A 25,045-nucleotide genomic window follows, 5' to 3' on the forward strand; every position below is an offset into this window, starting at 1 on the left:
AACAAATCTTTCGCTGAAAATGTTATTAAATTCCTGAAACTTTCTTAAAACAAATTTCTGAAGAGCAAAATTATTACTTTATTGGACAATTTTATACTTTATACGTTTTTTTAATTTTAAAAAGAGAAAAAGAGATTTTACATAGCTTAATATTAACGTAGCCACAACAAAGAGAAAATTTTTATTTAAAAACTGTTTTTCTAAACAAAAAACTGTGTGATAAGTTTATTCTTAAAATGAATTTTCATTTCTAAAAAATATTTTGTAAAATCGACTAAAATATCTTCTCAATGGAATTCACTTTTAATGATGCACAAAATTGCGGTGACCAACAAAAAAATTGTTACGCATTTCTCCGTTTATTATGTTGTATTATAAAATCCCTTGTATTTAATATGGTTATATATTTAAGCGGGAAAATTAAAAGTTTTATGCTTTCGATCTTTTTATAAATTTATATTCTTTGACGTAATGTACGTTTTTCGCGTAGTTTCTCGCGCTTTACAAACCTCAGTGCGGCTTTAGGATGCGGGCTTTAGCACGGGCAAATAAAAGTTTGCAATCTGCGTACTTCCGTGCATCTGCACTTTCCCGTAGTCTCAAATAACATCAGTAAAAAAATAAAAAAAATTCTGTTTGTTGTTGAGATTTGTATTAAGGATTTTTTTTGTATTCTGAAAAAACATTATAGCAATAATATAATTTCGTTATAATATCTTCTTCACATATCTTTATTTTATTTAAATTTTTACGTTTTACATAGTCACATATATTATACATTTAATACTCAGCCATTGTTAGAAAAACTGTTTTGACAATTCCAGAATTTTCCAAGAGAAAAAATTTTTAGAGAAGCCAGGGCACGTTCTATAAATTTTCATTCAGTGTTAATTAAAAATTAATTAAAATTAATATTAAATCAAAAAAATAAAATAAAGTGAAATAAAATTTGAAAACAAAAAAATATAGGAACTACGAAATTATAGTTTGAATTGAATAATTGATAAGTATATATATAATATTAACTTATATTTTTTAATATGTAAAATTTTCGTATTTTTAAGAAACTTTTGCATCCAAACTTATTGACAATCGATATTAAACATGCATTGTTACTGATGCTTGTTTGTTTGGCCAAGCGAAGTAATTGGGACAAGTGAATCGCTAATTAGGTCACTTTGTGCATAAGTAAGTTCTATGGCTTTGACAGGGAAATTAATTAATTGTTGTCCGCGCACGTTTCGGGTCCAGCTTTCAACAAGCTGCAGTTTTTTCTGTCTACAGTTCTTCTGACAAAATTGTAATTACGCTTTACCGAAACGCTTTTGTCGCCCGTTGAACTACTTCTCTTAATTCGTCTTATACAAGCCGTTAAACTTTGCCGTTAACGACCGGCTGTATTAGCATACGAATGGATTGGAGTTGGTCGACTTGCGATTTCTCTTAACATAAGGCTACGCAATAATTAAGTTTTAACGAGGTAATACCGTTATGAGTAGGAGTTTCTGGAATGTTATTAATATATGGCAAAGCTTGTAGCGAATCAGTTTCGCGGGAATTATGTGAAGATTATGGATGGAAGTGCGTATTTGAGTGAAATTTGTAGCGTCAAAGTTTGCGCATATTTGATGGGGAATGCAGTTCTATCAAGTTTCACTTAATACATGAGTATCAGATGTGGGTGAAACTGGAGGTGAGATATGTATTTAAGTGATGCAAAAATTCTCACATAACGCATTTATGATAATATTATTCCATATTTTAATACATTGAATAATTTTAAAATCGTATTTCTTCTCATATATGATGAAACATTATATTTAATTTGATATCGCGTGATCCAACTGATTATTAAACAATTGTTAAAATATTTTTATGAAATGTGTAGGAAATTATTATATATATATACATTTATATATATAATATTATATCATGTTACACATTTTGTTGCAGCACGTTATTTATTCACAGTGTTCTTGCATTACATTATCATAATCAAACTCCATTGTCAGTCTCTTACAACGTCATTGATTTTCGATAATGCTTATAAGAAACCGATGGTGGCGTCGGTTTACATAAAAACAAAATGACTCTTGTAATTAAAAGTGATCATCGATTGCTCCCACGCTATCTCAAGTATCATACGCCTTTACAGGATACAGCATCATCGAGAGCGCGATGCCTCTCTACATCAACTACTTTACTACTCGGTAGCGGTCTATCGAAAAAAAAAGTTTGTGTGTGTGTATCTTTTGCAGGTCGGCCAGGCCCTTGCCATGCGATGTCGTTGCAGAGCCCCAGACTTCGACATTACAGGTCGAAACATCAAATCAGATATATGCCTTCTAAAAAAGTTTTCAGTATGTGCTGTATACAATGAGAAAAAAATATGCGGCTCTCTCGCTCTATAGTAATTTGTATATATATATTATATTATGTAATATATGTATACATCTCGAGTTTCTTTATGCATCCACGCTTTTGGAATGACGTTCATCGGCGCTCGCGAAACACGCTGCGGTAACATTTCTAGACCGGAAGCTGATATCGACTTGTGTGATCTCGACGATCTCGAATTTTGCATACGTTAGAATGAGTTCTTGAGTTTACCCGCTTCTCCTCTGAAACCTAGCTTATTCATATTTAAATCTATGCTAATTCCGAACGACGTAAAGAATTCAATTTTACATATATTAAACATTATACGGAACATGTCATTGTAGTGGTAATTTTATATAGCGCGAATGTCTTAAAGTTGAGGATAAAAAGGAAGAATATATTGGTTTTTTATTTTATATCTATAAGAGAGAGAGTATCGTGATCATGACTAAATTGATGTTAAATATTTTTTTTTATTTTCTAAATGTGATGTGAGAATATTTACGATATTTGTTGCAAGATCTATTTCTGTTCATCACATATCAATTTGTCGGTATTTCGCGTTATTTTCTAAAATTCCACATTCGCGCTAATATTCTGAGATTATTCTCGCGTATCTCTATTCGTCGACATGGTCGAGCTTACACAACTGCCGTTTTTAACTATTACACTTGCGTTCTTGTGTCTATTGTACATTGTTAGAGTGTTGTTCTACTTAGCTACATTTGTATTATCTTGGATATCTCGTTAAGTTCTTTCGATCGTATCTACGAAGTGGGCGAAGTAGACGAAGCGTGGTTTCGCGGCGATAAAGAAGCAGGAAGAGGCTCGCATCTGTATATATCAATACTTCGTGCGCCTCCGCCCGCTGTATCTCGAATACCGGAATAGTTTCACGCAAAATCGAGCATGACGATCATCCTGTTGTGAACGCGTTTTTTTCGAGGGATTATATGAGAAACCACGACTTCGATAAATTATCACTTTCAAGCGCTCTGTTGGCATGGCCTGGTTTCACGTAACTTTATCGTTGAGAGATGCACCTTCTTCTTCCGTTGAAAGTTCTTCCGTTCCGCTTGCGAGCGGACGTCGCGCTTTCCTTGCCGACTTAAACCAAGACCGCACGATTCCTCTTTTCCAGGACCATGACAGCGATCTGCTTCGTGTGCAACCTGCCGATCCTGAGTCATCAAGTCGGGCTGATATGGCAGGGTGGCAACGGCTGGGACGACCTCGTGCGAGAGCAAGTGGAGGAGTCCACTTTGAGGCAACGCCTGGGTATGCATAGACACGCTTTTAGCCCGTAACCAGAATTTTTCGCACGAAAGCACATTATGGAAATTCGTTGGTTTTCTCATGCAAAAGTGCTTTGAATTCATTTTCATGCGGATTGTAATGGCGGTGTGTGTGTTTTGCAGAAATATTAAAGTCAGAAGTTAATGGTATTTATGTTCTCATCTACCTTTTTCGAGAGTAAAATGCATTCCTTTAAAAAAAAAAATATATTGCGAAATAGAAAATTATAACACATAAAAGAATGACGTTTTGAGAATAAAGAAATTTAATTGCGTGATTAATACATTTTATATTTTCATTTCTCGAGTAATTTTCTCTATATAGGTATACGTAAAATATGTATATGTAAAATAATTTTTCAATATTGACAATCTACTTTAATAAGGCTACAAGAACTCCTATTAAACTCCTATTACTGTCGCATCAGAATTCTGTAACTCGATAATAAGACAGCATCATCTTACAATTTATCGAATAACCATCTTTTCAGTATATAGCGTAATGCATTTGCCCTTAGGAACAGGCAGACGAGACTCCGCGGCACAGATCACGTCAATCTCGCCACCTGGCGAAACTCAAGATTGTTCACCGACGAACCAGCGCCGACGGCGATCGAGTCTCGCTCAATTGACCGATATTCTGCGCGAATGGGGTGGCGGAGGTATCTCCACGAAAAGCAGCCGCAGCAACAAGCTTTGTCGAAGGGAAACCTTGGCGGATATCGCCAAATCACTACCGTGGTCACGACAAACTACCACGGACGCCAGCCACCTGGTCAGCCTGCGAAAAAGGCGGGAGAGTTCGGTCGACAGCGGCATCCGGAGCCAAGTGTCCAGCAAGTCCAGACGAGATTCCGCCATCAGTGACCTTAAGAACGATATAGCCAGACTTTGGAGCAAGAAGGATGTATTGCTGCAACCACAGCCGCCGCCCACGGTCATCTCGCCCACGCCACGCCGAGGTAAAATTTTCAGCAAGAGGAAAGCACCTCGCTTCATCAGTAACAGTCTAAAAATAGCACGCTTACAGCATTGGAAAGCCCATTTCGCGGAGAACGGATCCACTAATTTCGCGAGTCGTAATATTGCTGGGTAAAATTGGGAAGTAAATTGGGGATCGATGTTCTGCGTAGCAACCATGAATTTTATATTAGGAAAAAATTAGATTTCGTTATACCTATATCGGTTCAGAATGGTCCAGCTCGGAAAAAACTTCGGAAAGATGGCACATCCCATTTTCTTTCAATGGTTATGACGACATAACGTGTAGGCTTGTACGGAATTTTTGAAATTATATTGTACGCATTTCAATTTTAATGATTTTTATCGCCAGTGAATCTTATTTTTAAATTAAAAGACAAGAAAGTTTTTGTAATTTATATCAGCAAAGTAATAGTTATTCATACCAAACATTTCTTTCAATGTACAATCGTTTGCACAAAACATAAATTTTCGAACGATGTAAAGAAAACTTTTCTTTACGAAAGAAATGCATTTAAATGCTTTAATTAAATTGCTTAAAGAATTGCACACGTGTATCTTATCAATTACTATTCTTACATTGCAGGCTCAGGTGAATCGAGAAACTCTCGTCGCGGTTCGGGAGAGAGCGCGAGGTCTAGGAGGGATTCAGTGATTACGGGACAATCTCAGAGTCCCGGTGATCGTAAGCACAATTGTCGTCATCACAGACGTAGGCAATCTCAACAGTCTGTCGACGGAGGCGTCACGCCTACGAAATATTATAGAAATGATCAAAGACCGAGCGCTTCCAGCACAGACAGCGCGGGCAGCAATACGGTTCGGTTAGTCAAATTATAATAAATCAATTAGATCTTAATAAATATACTTAAAAAATATACTTAACAAATATAACAGAAATAATTAAATTTTCAGAGTTAGTTACTTTCAATATTGGTACATTATAAATTGTATATAAGTAATTTCCAGTTAATTATTTTCAATGATCTGTTAATTGATACGTTCTGAATTGCGTACAATATAGAAACGTAAAGAAAGGTTTAACTGATATATCTAAAAGTTTAGTTAAATATAAATCTGAAAATATAATTTTGTTGGATCATCTAAATTATGTAAATTTAAGTTAAAGTTAGTTGCTACAAAATATCCAAACTATCTTGCAGCTCTGCATTATATTTAAGAGTCCTACATAGTTGTATCGAATATAGTTAGAGTCCAATAGTTTATGATTGATATAGAGAGTTTAATGTAGTTGATTAATGGTTCAACAAAATTATTTTCAAATCTGTAAAATATATAGTTAAGCGTTTTTAGATATTTCAGTAAAATCATTCTTTCTGTGTAGTATATTGTACGGTGCTAAATGATAGCATTATTTATATATAATCTAAAATAACGAATTATTTATTCGTGCTTGCATATTAACAAAATATAATATACGTCTGGCTCATTAATTTTCTTCTATCGCAGAGAACATCTGGAGGCTCAGAGGAACTCCACGGATAAAAGCGAGAGATCGAGTAGCATCGAAGGCAAGACCCAATCGACAAGTTCCACCATGATTGATACAAAGTCGGTGATGACGGCGTCCTTGATAGTTAACGGAAAAACGCCTGTTGTCACTACAACGACTATCGAGTCGAAGACAGTGTCGCTTAACACTTCGCCAGTAATGTTCGCCACTATGTCGACCTTAACTGTGGACACAAAGGCCATGATTGAAAACAAAATTGGTGCCAGCTTGGACACATCCGTGAACCCACCAACCATCGTTATGTCCTCGGTAACGCCACCGGCGATCTCACCGACGGCCGGAAGCAGTCTTCCACTTCCTGGGACTTCGACTTCCGGTAGCTCCAGCCCAGTCGGCTCCCCGAACGTCAATAACACACCTACGCATCCGTTACTTTCTACTCGAAGAGATTCGACCACGCAGGTAGCGGTTATCGATAGGTCCCTTTTTTTGTGACAAAGGATAGCAATTAAGCAGCTCATATACTATGAAGTTATAATACTGCATCTTTATTAATATTTCAAAAAGATCTTCCAACTGCTTCTCTCTCTTTAATTATTTAATAAAATGATCTCATAATTAAAGATCCTTTCTTGATTAGAGATCTTTAATTTCGTTTGAGGGTATCGTTGATTTTATAACGGTGATCGATTCTTTCGACAGTGTAATTTCAAGGGTAAAGAAGTCTCGCCGAGTAAACTGTCGAGACTAATACGCCAGCATGCAGCAATTGATGAATCGATGCCACCCACAGGACGACGTGGTAGCCAACCAACTTTATCACCAGATCCTGAAGAGGGGGGTAGGTACCAACTACTGTTGCAGCAAATTTGTTTTTCTACTTTCAAGTTTTTTAAATTTTAGTTAAGGCTTAAATTATTTTAAATTTTGGTAATTGGTATGTTAACATTTAAATCTTTTTTTAATTAACATTCTGCAAAAATTTCTTTTATATATAAATAATGTGTAATTGGAAGAATAGTATTAAAAAAAAATATTTCTATAATTGAATAAACAACAAGATATATTAATCTTGTTAATGTATGTTTAAAGGTCGGAAAGCACGGAGGGACTCCTTGAGTCCGGATTCTGCTTCTTACCTACGGCGTCGCGATTCAAAAAGTCATCTGAGTCCTGATAGAAATGTCGATAAGAGAGATATCAGCCCTATCAGACAAAGACAGGGTCGATTAAGAAGACAGTCCACCTCAATGGCTGGTCGGCTACCACGGTACCTGCATTCTATTGATTCTTTTAATGTATATAATATGAACACAATGCTTCGCTCGATATATATATACTTTTATTCTATTATCAATACTTCAAATTGTTCATCTCGAAATATTTTATTTTAACGTTGTGTACGCGTAAGATTTTGTATATTAAAATATTGTTATAAATACATAATTAATTAATTCTTTCATACATTATTATTATAAATTTACAATACATCACATATGACATTTTTAAATACTTATATTACTTCAAATTGTTTTTTATAAATAAGAAAAATTATAACGGAATTAATTTGTAATTAAGATATTTTTCATTTACTTTATAATTGTCAGATAAAGTTCATTTAAATTAATTAGAATGGATATAGAAATCCGAACAATAATTTCATGAAAGTTTATAGATGTCCTCGATACATAGTGTACATAGTGTGGATAGTTGTAATAATTCTGAATTTAAAGCTAGGCAATCCGTATTTCATATTGAATTTTGTATTACAGTTCGCCAGACAGTTCTTCGTGTTCGTCCAGAGAGCCCAGTCCTTGCGCTCGCGCACCCGGTAATATTCACACTGTTAAAAATGTCATGAAATTTAATATACTTTTAAGTTATACAAATTAAATTCAATTTTATGACACTAAATTAAATTTAATATATCTGTAACTGAAAAGTATATATGTGTACATGTACATGAAATTTAGTGTACTTTTCATAAAATTTTACGAAGTTTAGTACATTTTTTATTAAATTTTATGTAGATTTGCATGAAATTTAATATAAGTAAATGTTAAATTTAAATTAAATTTAAGTTACTTATAACTTCATTTTCATTGACAATATTAAATATTTTTAATGTACCTGCTTGAAATTTGCTTCCATTATATGTAACGGAAGCAAATTTCTTTTTTTTTAACAGTACACCATGCGCCGATAATTCGACGGCAATCTACTACGGAGGAGATCCTAATAGCGCGCGGTTTTCGACGGCAGAGTACTACCGAAGAAATGATACGATGCCGTAACTTTAGGCGACAGAGCTCTCAAAGTGACGATACGGTTTGTTCCTTTCGACAATTCACAATAAACTCCACTTTACAATTAGGATAAATGTAAAATAAAAGAAAACTTTATGGGATTTTTTTATTAAAAATTTCCAAGAGAGATATTAATAGATACATTTGATAATTTCTAGTAGCCTTTTTTTTATTTTAAAAGTAAATTTTATAAAGTAATATCAACCTTGAAATACTTGAAAGTTTAAAAAATATTTGCAAAATAATATTTTTTAAATATATATATATATTTTTTTTTTTAATTTTATATTTAAAAGAAAAAATTTTAAGGAGATAACATAATCCAAGAAAAATTCTTTGTTTTTTTTATCAAAAAATTATTAAATCCTTTTAATAACATTAATCTATAAAGATCACTGTAAGAAATTTGTACATATTGTGCATTTCGCAGGTTCAGAGATCTCGCGGACGAAGAAACAGCTCGGCTCAAATCACGGATGGTACTTTCGCATCGATGACAGTTGAAACATCCAGCACCTTATTTGACAGCAGCACTCAGACTGGTGAGTGATAAAAAGAAATTTCGCTGATCGAGATATAATAATTATTATGCACAAAGGGGGATGTATTATTATTTTAAATCGCAGTTTTACAGTGAATTTCAGCGTATGCCAATCAAAATTCTATCCATTATCTGACTTTCTTGACAACAAGAACTTTTTACGAAAGCGATTTTTTGTAACTTTGTGAATTTTCAATATACTTAAGATATTCCGTGCGTGCGTGTGCGTGTGCGTGTACGTGTGCGTGCGTGCGTGCGTGCGTGATAATCAATTTGGTGATCACTTGATGATAACCATGATAATAATATTAACATAGAAATACGAGGCATAAAGTACATTTATATTTTTATTTGTTTATATGTACCTATAAATTTTTATGCTCCGATGTTTATACATATATAGATTTTTATGATCAGATTACGTTATGTTGCAGTAGTACAAATCAATGATATTTCTCAACAGTATTATATCTCACAATGTTCCATCATAAAATATTGTTTCTAGAATAAATTTTGGTTCCCATTTATCAGATATTCACTGTTCTATTTGATTTGATTAAAAAGTTTCTGTTTCTTTTTTTTTAAAGATCAAATAATACGTTTCACATATTAAATTTTGCATCGTAATGAACGACATAATGAACAAAGTAGCCTTAATAGTATCACTATTGATCCGTCTTATTTAATAGGAATTTAAATTGAAACTTGAATTATATAAGTAAATCTCCGTTATTTTTTAAATACATTTTAAAAATAACTGCTGTCGAACTTTATTTACAGGTGTTAATTAATATTATATTTATTCTTACAAAAATTTATCAAATCATATCAATTAAAAGAATAATACAAAATTTTAATTCTTAAATAATTTGACGACAAAGAGATATAAAATAAAATCTCTCTTTTGTGAGATTTTTATGATCGGATTACGTCATGTTGCAGTAGTACAAATCAATGATATTTCTCCACGATATTATATCTTATATAATGTTTTTATTATAAAAAATTATTTTCAATATGTTTTCAACTGTTTTTTTAACGAAAAACTTAAACTCGAGAATAGTCACACATAGTCTCCATTTTTTTAAAATTTATTTTTTCTATAATTAATTTTTTATATTCTTTCTGTAATTATAATTACATATATCGCCTTATATATTATTATACATTAAAAGTTAATGAAATTTAAGAACATTTCTAACAGTGTACATCGTATACATATACATACATATACACTTATAATTTCCATGTTTATTTTATTATTAATGTATGTTTTTCCAATTTGAATTTCATTTAATTTCATTTCTATATAAGTATAGCAATCGAGAAGGTTTTTTCATCTCCGTACTGACTGAAACTAATATTCATTCAAATTAGAGATTCAGATAATTGTAGTAATTATTCTCATTACTTTAGATAGCCAGCAAGCCCGTGTATTCGCTATCAAGCGTTCTCCATCTCGAACATTGCGCTAAATTCGCGCCCTTATTGCTACGTCATGCGCGATCGGACACGGGGTCGCGGATAACCGTCGTCGCGACGCTCGAGGACGCAAGCGTAATCGTGGCCGGTTTAGTTCCTACGGAATAACACGGGGTGCACGGCAGTCGATAGGCTGAAAAACAGAAAACTAGCCCTTGTTGTAAGACACCCCTCGGCTAAGGACGAGCGTGTGTACACTCGTCGCGGCTCCGCTTCGTGCGCGATGTGTTCCCGTCTTTATAGAAAGACCCAAGAATAATCGCACTAGGATACGTCTTAGATTGAGACGAAGACATCGAAAATATTTGTTGAACTCAGGAACAAGTGTTTATTTCGCCATCCTGAGGATCGACGATCGAATTCGAGCGAGGAAGGATCACTCTTGAGAAAAGGACCCTCCGCGATCGAACGATACGCTTAATCCCTCGTGTTTTAATTGAAGGTGCACGTAATAAATCCTCTTGCCCGTCCCACTTCCTTCTTTGTCTGTTTACTTGCATCGAAGGATCGATCCTGAGGCGATCAAATGAACCACGGGCTGGGTGGCGAGTCACGCTGTCAGGAGGGTGCACGGCTCTTCCTGCGGAAGGATGACATTGTCGAGTTTATCCATTAGAGCGATGAAAACACGTTGATCGTGGGTGGTGGCCTTTCTTTCGATCGGCAGATCTGGATTTATCAATTGTTAAGATTTTCGCGTGTGAACAAAGGCGTTTTCTCGCGTATATATACCGCGAACTCGTCTTATCGTCTTCGTTCGCGGAGCGCAGGATCAGGTGTTTCCCGGTGGCAGGACACAACCACTTGTGGCGGGGCCCGGCAAACAACATATTCGATATCGGCCCCCGACAGCAAGCGAACAATTTGGAAATTGGCCAACGCGTGGCACGCGTCGTCAGGGAGACAGGGATCTAACTCATCCTATCATCGGACGTCTTAAAAAACCCCTCCTTGACCTTCGAGGCGGCGCCGGACGTCTCCGGACGTCCTTGACACATTATGTCGATCGTTCGATAGTCGCGTGCGCGATTGGTCAGTGTGCCGATTGTGTTTTCTCTGTGTAATGCCAAATTCATTGTGAGTGATGGCGAGGAGGACTCGTCCTGGCGATCGAGGACTCTGTTGCTTCCCTGTCATGACACTGGAGACTCTCACAAAAATGATCCACAGGTATGACCCAATCGTATGAACTACATTTTCAATATAAAACTTCCCATTTTCTCTTTTAATATAATGCAAGCACAATTATCGTGAAAACTTTATATTCTGTATAAATTTTATATTATATCGGATATTTTATGGAATCCGATATGCATTGAGTACAAAAAATATTCGTACAGGGAAATTTTTTATTAAAAAAAAACTGTATTTGTGAAAAATGAACATTAATTAACAATTTTACATGAGTCCGTTCTGTTCTGACATAAATAAAAAAGCTTCACGTATTCCTGATCTTAAAAGCTAAATTTCTCGACCGTACGACTTTTTGTGCGTTCAAATAATACGATTTTTCATTTCTACTTATTTTTAAGATAATATATTTTAATTATTATACATTTTTCAAAACGAAATAATTTTGAGAAATATACAGAAATATACGATAATATCATTTTACAGAATACACAGAAATATACGATAATATCATTTTACACTTTGTTAATAAATTGCTAACTAATGTTTATTTTTTAAAGATAAGGTTTTTTAAAAAGATGTTATGTACGAATACTTTTTGTATTCATTATATATTATATTCTTCGTAGAGGATATAATACATATAACGAATTATTCGAAGAATACTACAATGTTTGTTCGAAAAAATCTCTATATAGAATATTGGATTGATAATATTTTTTCGAATAAATATTGTATTCTTCGAATAATTCGTTATATATATTATACTCTCGGTTCTTTTTAAATTCAATTTATTTTAATGGTTCCGTCTATCACTGATTCGTACTACTACAAAATTCAATTGTACAATACATTTTTCAAACCTTATCTAGTTTAGGTAATGTGATGTATTTTATTATTGTAATTATTGATGCGTAATAGAAAATTTTCCTTGTACAATATAAGTTATTTCAAAATTTGCATCTATTATTAATTTAGAGTCGATTTTCTTTAGACAAGCGCCTTTCGATACTTCTTTTTAATATAATTTTTTAAATATAATAATAATAAATCTTTAAGATTAAAGTGTATGTTTATCAAAATATAAATCTTACATTAAAATCATGATTAAGAAAGAGCAGTTATCTCATAAATATAATATTTAGATCACGAAACACAATATGAAGTTTAATATAAAACTTTTAGAAATTTGATGACCAACAGCATCACAGAGAAAAAAGTGTTATAAAAATTCGCAATATCGTACAACTCAAAGTATAAAATTTTCTTTTTATTTCACAAGCAATAAAGTAATGTAAAGTAAAGTAAATGATATGTGTCATGCTAAACGCTCATGAGAAGTTAGAGCGAAAGTTATCGCGTGTCATATCGCAATTTGTAATATGTCGTGTTACACGATGCTTGAGATTAATAAGTCAATACGAATTATACGTGTTAATTCATAGTTAGTCGCCAATTTAGATTACTAATTCTAACGCACCGGGTTCAAATGTCAAAGTTAAATCTTTGCGGACCTAACGTATATATGCCGAAGTATGACGTAATTTACTCCGGCCTAGGTACTAAAGATCTTAATACGTTAATGCGTATTACGCCTACGTATCCATCTTAACGAATAATTAAAACCGTGAATTTCTCAAAGTATGATATTCAGCCTTGTGTCGTTACAGCGTGTACGACGATACTTAGGGGGTAATCAATCAATCATTTATGATGCTGTCGTCTTTTTATGGCGATATGGACACCGCCGAGAATATAGTGTTATACAGTTACATTTTGAGCGGTAATTTGGTGTGTGAACTTATGGTGTGTATTCGCCAAGTTAAGACGCGATATAATAGTATCTCTCGATAATATTGGAAACGATAAATATTTTCATTTTGAATTTTACGATAGATGTAATCAGTGCGCGGAGGACCATCCCTGAGAGTGCTTTTATCGCGAAACGTGTTTAATAAGCGCATTTACTTTGTATGTTTTGCGCATGTCGGGATTAATTAAAAATAATGCTTTCAGCATTGATATTCTGCTGCGTATTTTAATTTTTAATATTCGAGTATCGTGAGATTAAAATGTTGATTTGTTAGATTCGTAAACCGAAACGGATTCCATTCGTTAATTTGATCCGTGGCAATTTTTTTTATTTTTACTCATTAATACGGGGTTTTCATTAATTTGAATATAATTAAAATCACCGATTAATTATTTAAACGTGAAATTTTTCATTGTATATATGCCTATAGAATTAACAATATTTGCGTCGAAGTTACGCGGAGGTAAATCATTTTTGCAAATACTCCTCGATGATCCTCCCAAGAACGATCGTTACAAGAAACTTAAGTTAAACTCGAACGAACTAAAAGTTGTCATGGCATTTTTTACATCTTTCCACTATATTAAGGATTTGAAATGTCGATAACTTTTACTGGTATCTTGTAAGTAAGTTTGAAGAGGTATCGCGTATCGTTAAATCGGGAAAAAAATCTGTGCGAGATTAAAAAATAAGAAAACGCTTTCAAATAAAATTACTGCAATGTGCTGATTTTATTAAGGAGAAAATTAATTTTTTATTAGTAAAAATCTGTAGCGGAATGTCGAGAATCTATGGGTGTATTTTCCATTCCAACAAGCACTTTTGAAACAAATAATTCGATCGTATCTATTAGTAATAATTTAATTTATGAAATGTTATTAAATATTTTATTAATTCGAACGTATAACTATATTAAATTGGCCTTTTTCTCGTACAGGTAATATTAAGTATGCATGTTAATGCGTACATATTCGCAAGTGCGATTTTAAATTAGCCAATCGAACGGCAGCTATCGATGATTTAATTAGAGACAATTATCGAATACGCACAAATATGTAAAATGTAATAGAGTTACCACACCAACCTACGTCATTAAATTAACTCCAGTGTCCATCTGAAACATTTTCAATAATACTAAATTAAGCAACTCGTATAACATAAATTTCAATAACACTGAATTAAGCAACTCGTATAACAAAAATATATTCATCGACTGCTGTATAAATTGATAAAAAATAAATTATATTTGATTTTTTTACTGGTTATGCCGTATTTTTTTTAACAATACAACTCTTCAATATTTCACTCTCTGCTGTGTTTTGACTTCTATTGATCAGAGTAGTAATTAGAACTCATTACGTGTACCACGTTTCGTAATATTCATCGATCTACAGCTTATTACATTTTTCGTTATCTTCTCCTTGTATAACACCGAAGTTTTTCACCTCGATAATTTTCTACTTTACGGTAGCTTTTAATTTTACTGCAATACTCTTAATTATGTTTCTTTTATCTTCGAGATTCGTCCGGTGTTCGCGTAATTTAGTGGTTACACATTTCAAGGCAACGACCAGGAGAGTAGAAAGGGGGACTATGGACAAATTGTCCGTAATTTATGCGCTACTACCAAATGTAATTTTCCAGATCGACCTGGTCTCTTCGTCGCTCGACTCTGCGTCCATTTCGAAATTGCTCTCGTGTGTTTTCGCGTTTCCATTAAAGAAGGGTTGTTAAATAAGGTGAGGGCCCAACTTTTACGAGTACCTTCGCTTCGTTCTTCTGTTGATTGTAGACTTTTTCCTTGTCGATGCATGCGGTTTTTCTTGCTGAGGATACTTATCCTCAATAATGGAGTTAAATTGTAACGAGCAGATATTTCTTGAGACAGGATAAAACATCGATTATTATATAGCCTCCTTCATAAAAATATAAATAAGATTACTTGCAACAGTATGGGAATAAGAAATCAGCAATTAGATTATCTGGTTTTAAAGATAGTAGTCGAAAATTAATTTTTAAATTATGTTTGCTCGTTATCTCATTTAATTTAAGATTTTATCTTTATTTAAGATTATGCAATATATAAAACAATAAATGATACTAAAATTTTAGCAAGACATTTTTTAAATCACATTTTGTTTGTAATAAAATATTCAGTCGTATAATTACTTAATTTTATTTGTCCACGAATCTCTTCGTAATTTTATCCGCTAAATCTTTTCAATTATACATTTTACTTCAGACACTATTTTACGCTTTTATCATTGAAATACTATAGGTATTGCTTTTTTCGTATTCTTATATCGTTCCCCTAGAATTATCTCTGCGAAGCGGATAGGTATTAAAATCTTTACCGTTCAGCCATAGAGCTAAAGAAAAAAAGCCGTTTCGGATATATAGTGGATTGTTTCATTTTCTTTGATCGTTTGTAAACGTGAGATGAAACACAATATTTGTTTCATATTTCTTAAGATTGAAGCGACGAAAGTGAAGGTGATGACGGACGAAGCAAAAGAAATTACACGCGTTTCAAATTAATGGAACGTTCTGATTATGGTGTAAGAAAACAGATGTAACATTGCGTATAATGGCGATAGCACATTTTGGTAACAGTCAATCAAATTTGAGCCCAAATGCACTCTCTTACTGCGCATTTGCGGCAATCTTACACCTTCCTTATTAAGTTATTATATCATAGTTCTGATATTCCTCACTCGTTTATCATGTAACATGGTCTAATGAATCTTTAATCGAGAAATACATATTAATCAATGGCTGATGCTATTGAAAAAATTTCCAGACTTATTGTACGCCAGCCATCGAAAATTCTCGTGATTGTCCTTTACCCATTTGTCGTATAAAGGACGCTTTCATCGGCGAATGCGCGTTAACAATGAAGCTGATAAATTTCTCTCAATACGCAATGTGTCGATAAAATGATGATAATAAGGATAAGAAGCAATCTCTTTTGTAATGTCACAGTTATTGATATCCGAGTAATCGTATCTCTTGTCATAAATCTATAGACGCGAAGTTTGCAATGCGGAGGACATTTATCACTTAAAGGAGTATTTTATATATCGGGTGTATGTGGACGATTATGATGTTCTAATATTCCGGTCACTTTATGCTAAAATTATCGTCATAGCTATTATAAGCAAGGCTCATGTTGATTGTTAATAATTCATATAGTGTTTTACTTGTTTTCGTACATGGCTACATAATCTCCCGATATTATACGTACGAATAATTAATTAATGGTTATGGCTGATGACTTCGTGCTGCCATTCTCTTATTATTAATAATAAATAAGGATGCAGCATCATGAAATATGTAGGACCGCGTAGAACACGTCATCTAATCTAAGATTCAGAACAGAAGATTAAAGAACAACAACAGAATCGATGTTCTCGAGATGTTTATGGTGTGTTGGTCGTAAATTCATTGTTAGTATCAATCACGCGTCGATCAATCTCGGGCGTTGCTCGAACACATCACTCCTCGCATGTGCGTTTATTAAGGATTTATTCAGGCTCTAATCCGCCTTGAACTGCTTGCGCAAATTGCAAATCAATTATTCGTATTGACGCAAAGGGCGCGGCACACTCGCGGATTAAAGAGAAATTCCAATTTGGCACACACGAGCGTAAATAATCGGCATTTTATTCCCGACCGCGTGTATTGTGATTAAGACCTGCCACGCTTTTCCTCCGCAATTTATTTAAACGCAAATCCACACGGATTAATTGGGAAATTGACATATAAATGTCGTTCACGACATTGAGAACACAATTTCCGCGATTTTATGAAACGTTGCGATTTTATGAAACGCATAAAAATTCTCTTTCTGGAAACGTTGTTTCTTTCTTGAAAACCTTTCTAAAATACCAATTTTCGGAACCTGAAACTTTATACGGTCATAAACCTACACAAAGTTTTCTCTTGGTACAACGGCTATTCTCGAAGTACGGATGGATCTGCCCATTTTTATTAGTTTGAGAGAATATAGTGTTAAAGAAAAAAACGAAAAAATAACGTGAATGAGCGCCTAATTTTTTTATCTGCTATGTGCAAACCGCAGAAGAATCCCGAGTGCAATAATTACACGAGATGTAATTATTATTTCCATCGGTGGTGGCCGTTGGTAATCGCCAGCGGGAGAACTCTCGGGAATTTCATTGGTTTCAATAAATTCTGCCGAGCGACCAGCCGAGGTCGCGCTCTCCGGTCATCAATTCCCAACGACAAGACTGCGTTCACTGCTAAGGCTGAATTTACGCGGTTTGCTCTTGGTGATCCTCTCGGGTAAATCGTCCCAAGTGAATGAATCGGAAGTGAACTATCGACAAGCTCAAGTTCACTCAAAGCCCCTCATGTTTGATCATTTGTAATTCGCATAAGTTATCGGCGTCCTTTTAGGGAAAATCGACTCTCTATATTAATAGAAATATCTGTCATTAAAATTAATTTTGAAATTATTAATTCATATTTATGTACGCATATTTTAATTATAAATCATCTGATCATAAGAATTTTCAAGATTTTTGCTTCGCCGAATTGATAGTATTTTTCCATGAGAATTTCATTCCACAGCATGAAGAATTACTTTTGTGGAAACACCAAATAAGATTTATTTTTTGTTTATTTCCAATGATTTATGTTGAATTGAGAATATGATGTGTAAACTCAGCTTAATCGCACCTAATGCGCACCATATACGACAGATTTCCACATCCTCCGTATTGGAAAACTCTATAAATGATCCGATGTCAATATCATACAGCCATATGGTTCGAACTTAATCGGGAAAATTTGGTTTATATTGTTTGAAAGTTTGCTCTGTGCTGCTCCTCTAAATTAATATCATCTCTCACTAATTCCCATCTCTATGATTTCAATTGAGATGATATTTATTACTGTTTGCATACGTTTCATATCTGTTCTAAAAAATAATCTGATAATATTTTAAGTCAAAAATATGAGCTGAAGAAAATTTTATTTTTATAATGCATATTTATTTATTTATATAAGACATAATATGCAAAATATGTATGTTCTGGGTTCCTTATAGAGTTTCTCTAAATTTTGATTGCTCATACGATTCATAATGTGGGGCATAATATTTACCTTGACATTTTTACTAGGCAAAGATCGATTCCTAATTGATCATTCAATCTATAATGAATAAAAAGAAACAGAAAATCTAATACATTCTGTATATTTGATTCTAATTGAATTTCCTGGATAGTTAAAGGTTATAGGATATTAACTGCGATTATAAATAGTTCTCATTAATTATTGTAACTAAATGCTATTATTATAAAATGTTGAATACGTGCATGATAATATAGGAACGACGAGCACAATTGCTCGAGAAATAATTAGTTCTGCCTTTAGTTTTATTGGCAAGAATTTTCCCTCGTTTTAATTTAATAAATATAAGAATTATTAATAATAAGTTAATTTTAGGTAACGCTAAAAAAATATTTCACTGTTCTGGATTTCACAGCGAATATCATTATTTAAAAGTGTCATCTTCTGGAATTATCAAATACAATTGCGTTACACATTTGGCACGTGTGTGTAATTGCGTCTTAGGTGAATTAAGCGAGTCGCTTCCGCTGAAACTCACTTTTGGAGTTTACGTCAAATCCGGCTGCTTTCTTGTAGCATAGGATGTGACAAGTTTTATTTTCTCATTAATCGCGACCGAGCCCAGACTCTGTAAATTAACGACGACGGATAAACGAACTGATCCAAGCACGTAGTAAAGACGAGGGTCAAAGCGTCAATAAAAGCTGTGGAGACAATGTGCGTCTGTGATATTACGTGGTCGGGTTTTTCATCTTTTTCTTAAGAATAAACGCTCGCAAATTTTATTTGCATTGGATGATTTACAAAGAATGCTGTATGACCGCGAGATTGCATTTATCAGTAGAAGCGGGAGTATAAACAAGACGACAACGAAGAATTAATTAATTGGGAGTAGCGAGAGAGATGTAATCTAATGTACTTCCACTGATAGTTGTGAGCTAACATAGAAGATTGTCCCAACAAAAGTTCATCATAAAGGAATTAGAATGAGATTATAATAAAATTTCGATTTAAAATGCAGTGAATGTTTCCTCAAAAAATTGTAGTTTCTTTTTTAATTACAGAAACACGTAAACTCTTAAATCTTTGTTAATTTCTTTGAAATTCGGCTATCTATTGCAAAATGTATATTTACATTAAATTAATTTACTTTTGTTCCCAAGATTCTTTGCTTTCTCGTATCTTCATTCTCATGTGAAGAAAAATATGTTGCAACTACCTATTTCGTTATGAGTAAAAAGAGCCACGGAATCAAATGAGAATAAAATGTTTTATGCAGGAGTAAAAGTTTTACTCAGATGTCTGAAATTCATTTTTTATTCTGCATATTTTTAAGTGTAATTTGAAAAAATTAAACAGAAAAATGGAACACACGCTATCTAAAAGCAAGGGCCTTTGATTGAATAGAACGAGTCCGAAAATTCGAAGCTTCGACCTGGTAGATCGAGTCCGCCGTTAACGTGTTAAAGTACTGATAAAGGCTGCGTCAATATCACCTCATTCGTGCGTGCACACTATTAATTTCCTTCGTTACTAAAACCTGCCTGGAATAACAAACACGCAACTCCAAAGTAATATTTTCGAATACTTCCGGCACAATGGCTACATTGAAGCTCTGTTTTATTCGCTCCTCTAACACTATTTTTACTTACTTTGCTTAATACTTTTCAACTTTCAGACATCTCGTTAGTATCGCGATTGGAAATAGAAGGAGAGATATTACAATTTTTTTTCTTGCAAAGTGTTGATTACACGTTCCATGTTACTTGACATTTTCTGATACCCTATTTTGTCGCGTAATGGATGTATAAATAAGAACAAGGTTATCTTGAATATAATCATCATGGGAGTAAAAAAACCGTCGCGGCAAGTGTAGAGCGACTCCTTCGTCGCTTCCTACTTTTTCCGAATCTTTGCTTCAAATAGTGATAAAGTGCATGTTTTATCTCGGTAGTAGACGCTCGTTAGAATTTGACCTAGCTCTTGCATATTTTAGACGAGATTTGCATCGCGCCGTATTTCAAGATAAAAAAACGAAACCTAAAGAGGTATGTATACACCACGCTACCGTGACGGGAGTGTTGAAATATATATCGCCACATGTAAACTGCGGATTAATCGACATTTCCTGCAGTTTCGGTTGCGACGGTACGCGATTTTATTTCGTTGATTCGCGTTACGATGCGGGCATGTTTGCTCCACGTTTTTTTGTGAATTTATTTCATCACGTTATCCTTTAAAATTTTCAATTTTTACTTCCGCCAAAATCATGCGGGACGTGAAGTACTTTACAGTGATATTTGAACACCAAAGAGTATGTTAAAAATTTTCGATAATTGATTTGAGTTATGCTAAATTTTATTTATAACAAAAAGATTATGCAAAGTATTGTATATAGGATTTATTTTGATTCCTTAAACGTATCGAAAAAAAAAGAGAAAAGTTTAAAGTCTAATATACTTTATATAAGGCTTGCATGTAAAGTATATTAGATAATAGCGTAAATCGAGGGTAAAAAGAATATAATCTGTTGGTTGAAGCGAAATACCATCCAATGTAATCTTATATCACGTGCCACAGTTGCGACACGAATAATTTCGCTCGTCATCTAGATATTTTGCACGAAATATATTGCGGTCCGTGAAAACTTGTAACGAGATTGCCGCAACGTAGGTACTTAATATTTCAAATTCATCGGCGCCTTTTAAACTTCTCTCAACAGTACGTAAATATTAATAACATTCGTTAAAATTCGCAATAGAATACGTTCGAAATAATGTCGATTTTGTAAATTTATTTTGTTAAAAACATCTGATGAAACTCTCTGTTTACGTATTTAATTTCATATATCTTTTTTGCGTTATCTCAGTTGAAAAATAAAGTTAAAAGAAATAAAAAATTAGATATAAGATTATGTCATAATTAAAATATATTTGTAAATGAAAATAATTCATTTGAAAACATTTCCACTATAATTATGTTTACTAAAATAGTAATATTTTACAAATTTAAGAAGCAAGCATTTTTTCATTACTTATTTGATGTGATATCATATTATATTTATAGAATATCATTATATCATATTATATTTCGAATTGTTATAAATGTTGTTTCAATTAAAATTACATAAAATACGATTTTTAATACATATGAGTTTAAAACAAATATCTTGTGTGGTAGAAGCCATTACAATTTTAACTCATTAAAATTCAATTACTAGGACTGAGTTCCGTTTCTATTTCAAGATATACATCGTCGTTGTTAAAACGTAATAATAATTACATTATATATAACTTTCTAACAACCCAAGTTAAACAACGAGATTCAAGTCGACGTATCTATGCTTTATATGCAGGAAAGGGTGTTGCCAAGTATACAGCATTCTCTGACTTTCTACTATTACTTCTGAATTGATATAAATGAGTCTGAAAGACTTAGTGATTCTTTAAGCAACTTTGAATAATTTTGAATAAAATTATTACATATACATACATGAATATTTATTATATCAATTCTTCAGCGTAGATCCTCAAAAACATCATTCTGCATCTGCTTTTGTTAATTAACATTTATAAATTATCTAATTATATATTATAATACTTTATTTTACAAAAAATCTATTTTAGAGTAATGATATTAAAATTTTTTTTTATTTTTGAATCACTCCTCCATATTTTATATCATATTTCTTTTTTATCACATTATAATCTTAAGATCACGTCCTTAGTTTTGCCAAATATAGAACTAAGAATGGGAGCCACGTTACTAAATATGATATTTTTAACAACTCCATTAATTCTGCAGTCACGGAATAGAGCATGCATGTATGAGCCTTCATTGACAGGATGTGCGTGCGTGCATGCGTGCAATTAGTACATATCGCAGCGGTCACGAACGTCGCGTTGTCCTGTTTCCTGACGAGACCGGCGTGGCGCCGCGCCGTGACGCCTACTTTCCTCTCGATATCAAAATTCCATGCCTGGCATGCGCTGGAATTCTTTACGGCCTCCGGTGTGCCGTGGTGTGGTGTGGCGTGGTGTCACGAGAGCGTCGACCACACCCCGGCTTAGCTCAACACGACCTCGCGGAAGAGTTGTTAAGTAAGGACACAAGAACGACAAGAGAAGGGGGAGGGGGAGAGTATCGGAAAACAGGCGGAGGTAGAAAAATAGTGTAAATGAAACAGGATGATGCGCAAGTTCTCCTGAACAACCAGGAGGTTTTAATGGCGATAATGAGAAAGAGAGGATATTACGCGACGCGTGGTAGATGCTTGTAGAATAAAAATTGCGAAAACGAGGAAAAAATACATATGAACATAAAGAGAAATGTTTCAATTACTACAAAAATTATTTATTTACGATAAATATTTATGATTCCTTTAATGTAAATATAAATAGAGATCCTCAAAAGTCTGGTTACGTAGTATAGTTTTTTCACGAGACAAATATAGTGGCAATTGCTGTTTATTGCAGAGGATGGACCATAAAACTTATGGAAGTCTATATACTCTGTAATATAAAGTCAAATATTGCTGCAATATTTCTTGTGTGATTAGACTCTTGAGGGTCTTAAAATATAAGTCCTAAAATCTTTGACAGATACAGGGGTTTATCTTGTGACACGGACATTTTGAATATCTATTATAAGAGATAATTTATTTTAATTATAATTAAAATCCTTTTAATTATAATTAAAATAAATTTTAATAATTAAAAGATTTTATTGTTTTTTTTCTTGTTCCGACAATTTTATCGCTGCAAGCATTTACCTGTATATCGTATTATTATGCGTCATCCTTTAGAGACTATTCTATTTCTGCGCTTATTGTTTCAAGAACCGTCGCCGTTGTACGACAACAACCACTACCACGAGGAGTGCCTAAAATGTAACAGCTGCGGCCTGAATCTCACGGGACCCAATCAAAAGCGGGCGAGACGGTGAGTAAGATAGAATCGCACTCTCGGTGTGGTTTACGCTTCTGGCGAACTCGTAAAACGATATTATCCTTAATCAGTATTGTCGTAAGCCGTACCGCATTAGTGTGAAGCACGCCTCTTGTCCTTTTATTTTCATACTCGTTTTATTGCATTCTCATTTCATCGAGGCTCTTAACGTGACTGTAACGATTTAATTTGGTAATCCAATACCGTTTTCGAAACTATCTAGGAAGAATGTGTCTCTCAAAAATCTTGAGATGCACTTTTTTTGGATTTTCAAAAGGTTTCAATTTTGCATTGTTTATAATGTTTGACTTTGCATGGAACTCCATAATTTTATATTTCACAATATGCAGAAAGGTAATGCATGCTCCGGAAATTGCCAAAAAAATGCTTAGTCACAAATTACAATTTCATCATTCGGATTACTATTTATTATTTCGCCCGCGCGCCCCGCGCGCGCGCGCGCGTTCGTGAATTTATTATTTTTTATTACCTCCGACCTGATTTCACGCAATCTGCATTCAGTCGCGTATAAAATGAACATTCGGTGAATAAACGCTTTACATTTTGTATTTAAAAGTGTTATTATTCAGAATAACGTAAATCATACAGTCAAACGAGGAGTTTTATTGTTGACTGCGGTATAATATTGGCAATGCGAAATGTTGCGCGCGACAATACTTTTTATTCACAATTTAACACCGTTGTCGGAGAGGAACATAAATAACTATATGCCATTCAACAGAATTATATCCATGTTATTTGTCCCATGCTATCACTCTCTCGACTTCTTTTACATATTTTAAAAATTAAGCCGACGCTCTCTCTCTCTCTCTCTCTCTCTTTCTCTTATGAAACAAGATCTTTGACATGGACGATCCCATGACGCTGAATTCTCAAGATATTTCCTGTCTTGGAGATTGAGTAGCGAATATTCGAGATATACATAACGAAATAGAACGCGAAATACTATTTGATCTGTATCTCACAGACGCACAAAGTAACACAATTCATAAATAAATATAACTATTTGATCTATTTTTTTGTAATAAGAAACATGACTCTATTTATTATTAACAATTTGCACGTCATCTTATTATACAAATGTAATACGACGTATATTTTTTCCACCGTTTAAAATGCATTTCTTCCCTCTTTTAAAATGTATTATATAACTCTGTGTAATCAATTTGCACAATAAATCGCAGATGAACTAAAATATGAGAAGTGTAACACGTACATATTCTTTATATAGCGTGAGGAACTCAGTTAACCGAGGAGCCAGTCGCGAAGCTGCGCTTTTGTAACGCATCGCCATGCAAACAGAGATTCCGTTCACGATTTAACACTTTGTTCGCCGGGGCGAGAAAGACGTCAATAGATCGCGACAGTAGGAAGGTGCTTTTTTCGCCATCCATGCATCACGTCGCGTCGCCGTCTGACTTTTACTACTCTCCCGACGAACGTAGAAACTCCGCGTCCGATAAACACGACGGACAATCGAAAGACAAAAGCGAAATCAAGCGTTCGTCACCAGTGAATTCGGTCCGCGATTAATTTAATCCATACGATTGAAGTCCAACAAAATTGCGACATGCTCTTCATG

General features: G+C 33.8%; 1 protein-coding gene across 1 annotated transcript in view; it reads left to right on the forward strand.

Moving 5' to 3' along the window:
- rsh (Rap GTPase activating protein radish) overlaps window positions 1-25,045 on the forward strand; it is a 127,428-nt gene that overhangs the window by 90,953 nt on the left and 11,430 nt on the right. The window contains exons 2-11 of the mRNA XM_018446761.1: window positions 3,521-3,657; window positions 4,193-4,636; window positions 5,242-5,479; window positions 6,126-6,591; window positions 6,832-6,970; window positions 7,222-7,399; window positions 7,902-7,960; window positions 8,318-8,457; window positions 8,866-8,977; window positions 23,334-23,436. Coding sequence (XP_018302263.1) covers window positions 3,525-3,657; window positions 4,193-4,636; window positions 5,242-5,479; window positions 6,126-6,591; window positions 6,832-6,970; window positions 7,222-7,399; window positions 7,902-7,960; window positions 8,318-8,457; window positions 8,866-8,977; window positions 23,334-23,436 — 2,012 coding nt within the window. The 5' untranslated portion in view covers window positions 3,521-3,524. The remainder of the gene's footprint in view (window positions 1-3,520; window positions 3,658-4,192; window positions 4,637-5,241; window positions 5,480-6,125; window positions 6,592-6,831; window positions 6,971-7,221; window positions 7,400-7,901; window positions 7,961-8,317; window positions 8,458-8,865; window positions 8,978-23,333; window positions 23,437-25,045) is intronic.

Source organism: Mycetomoellerius zeteki, unplaced genomic scaffold, assembly GCF_001594055.1.
Source record: "Mycetomoellerius zeteki isolate Tzet28-1 unplaced genomic scaffold, Tzet1.0 scaffold188, whole genome shotgun sequence".
NCBI classification, from domain to species: domain Eukaryota; kingdom Metazoa; phylum Arthropoda; class Insecta; order Hymenoptera; family Formicidae; genus Mycetomoellerius; species Mycetomoellerius zeteki.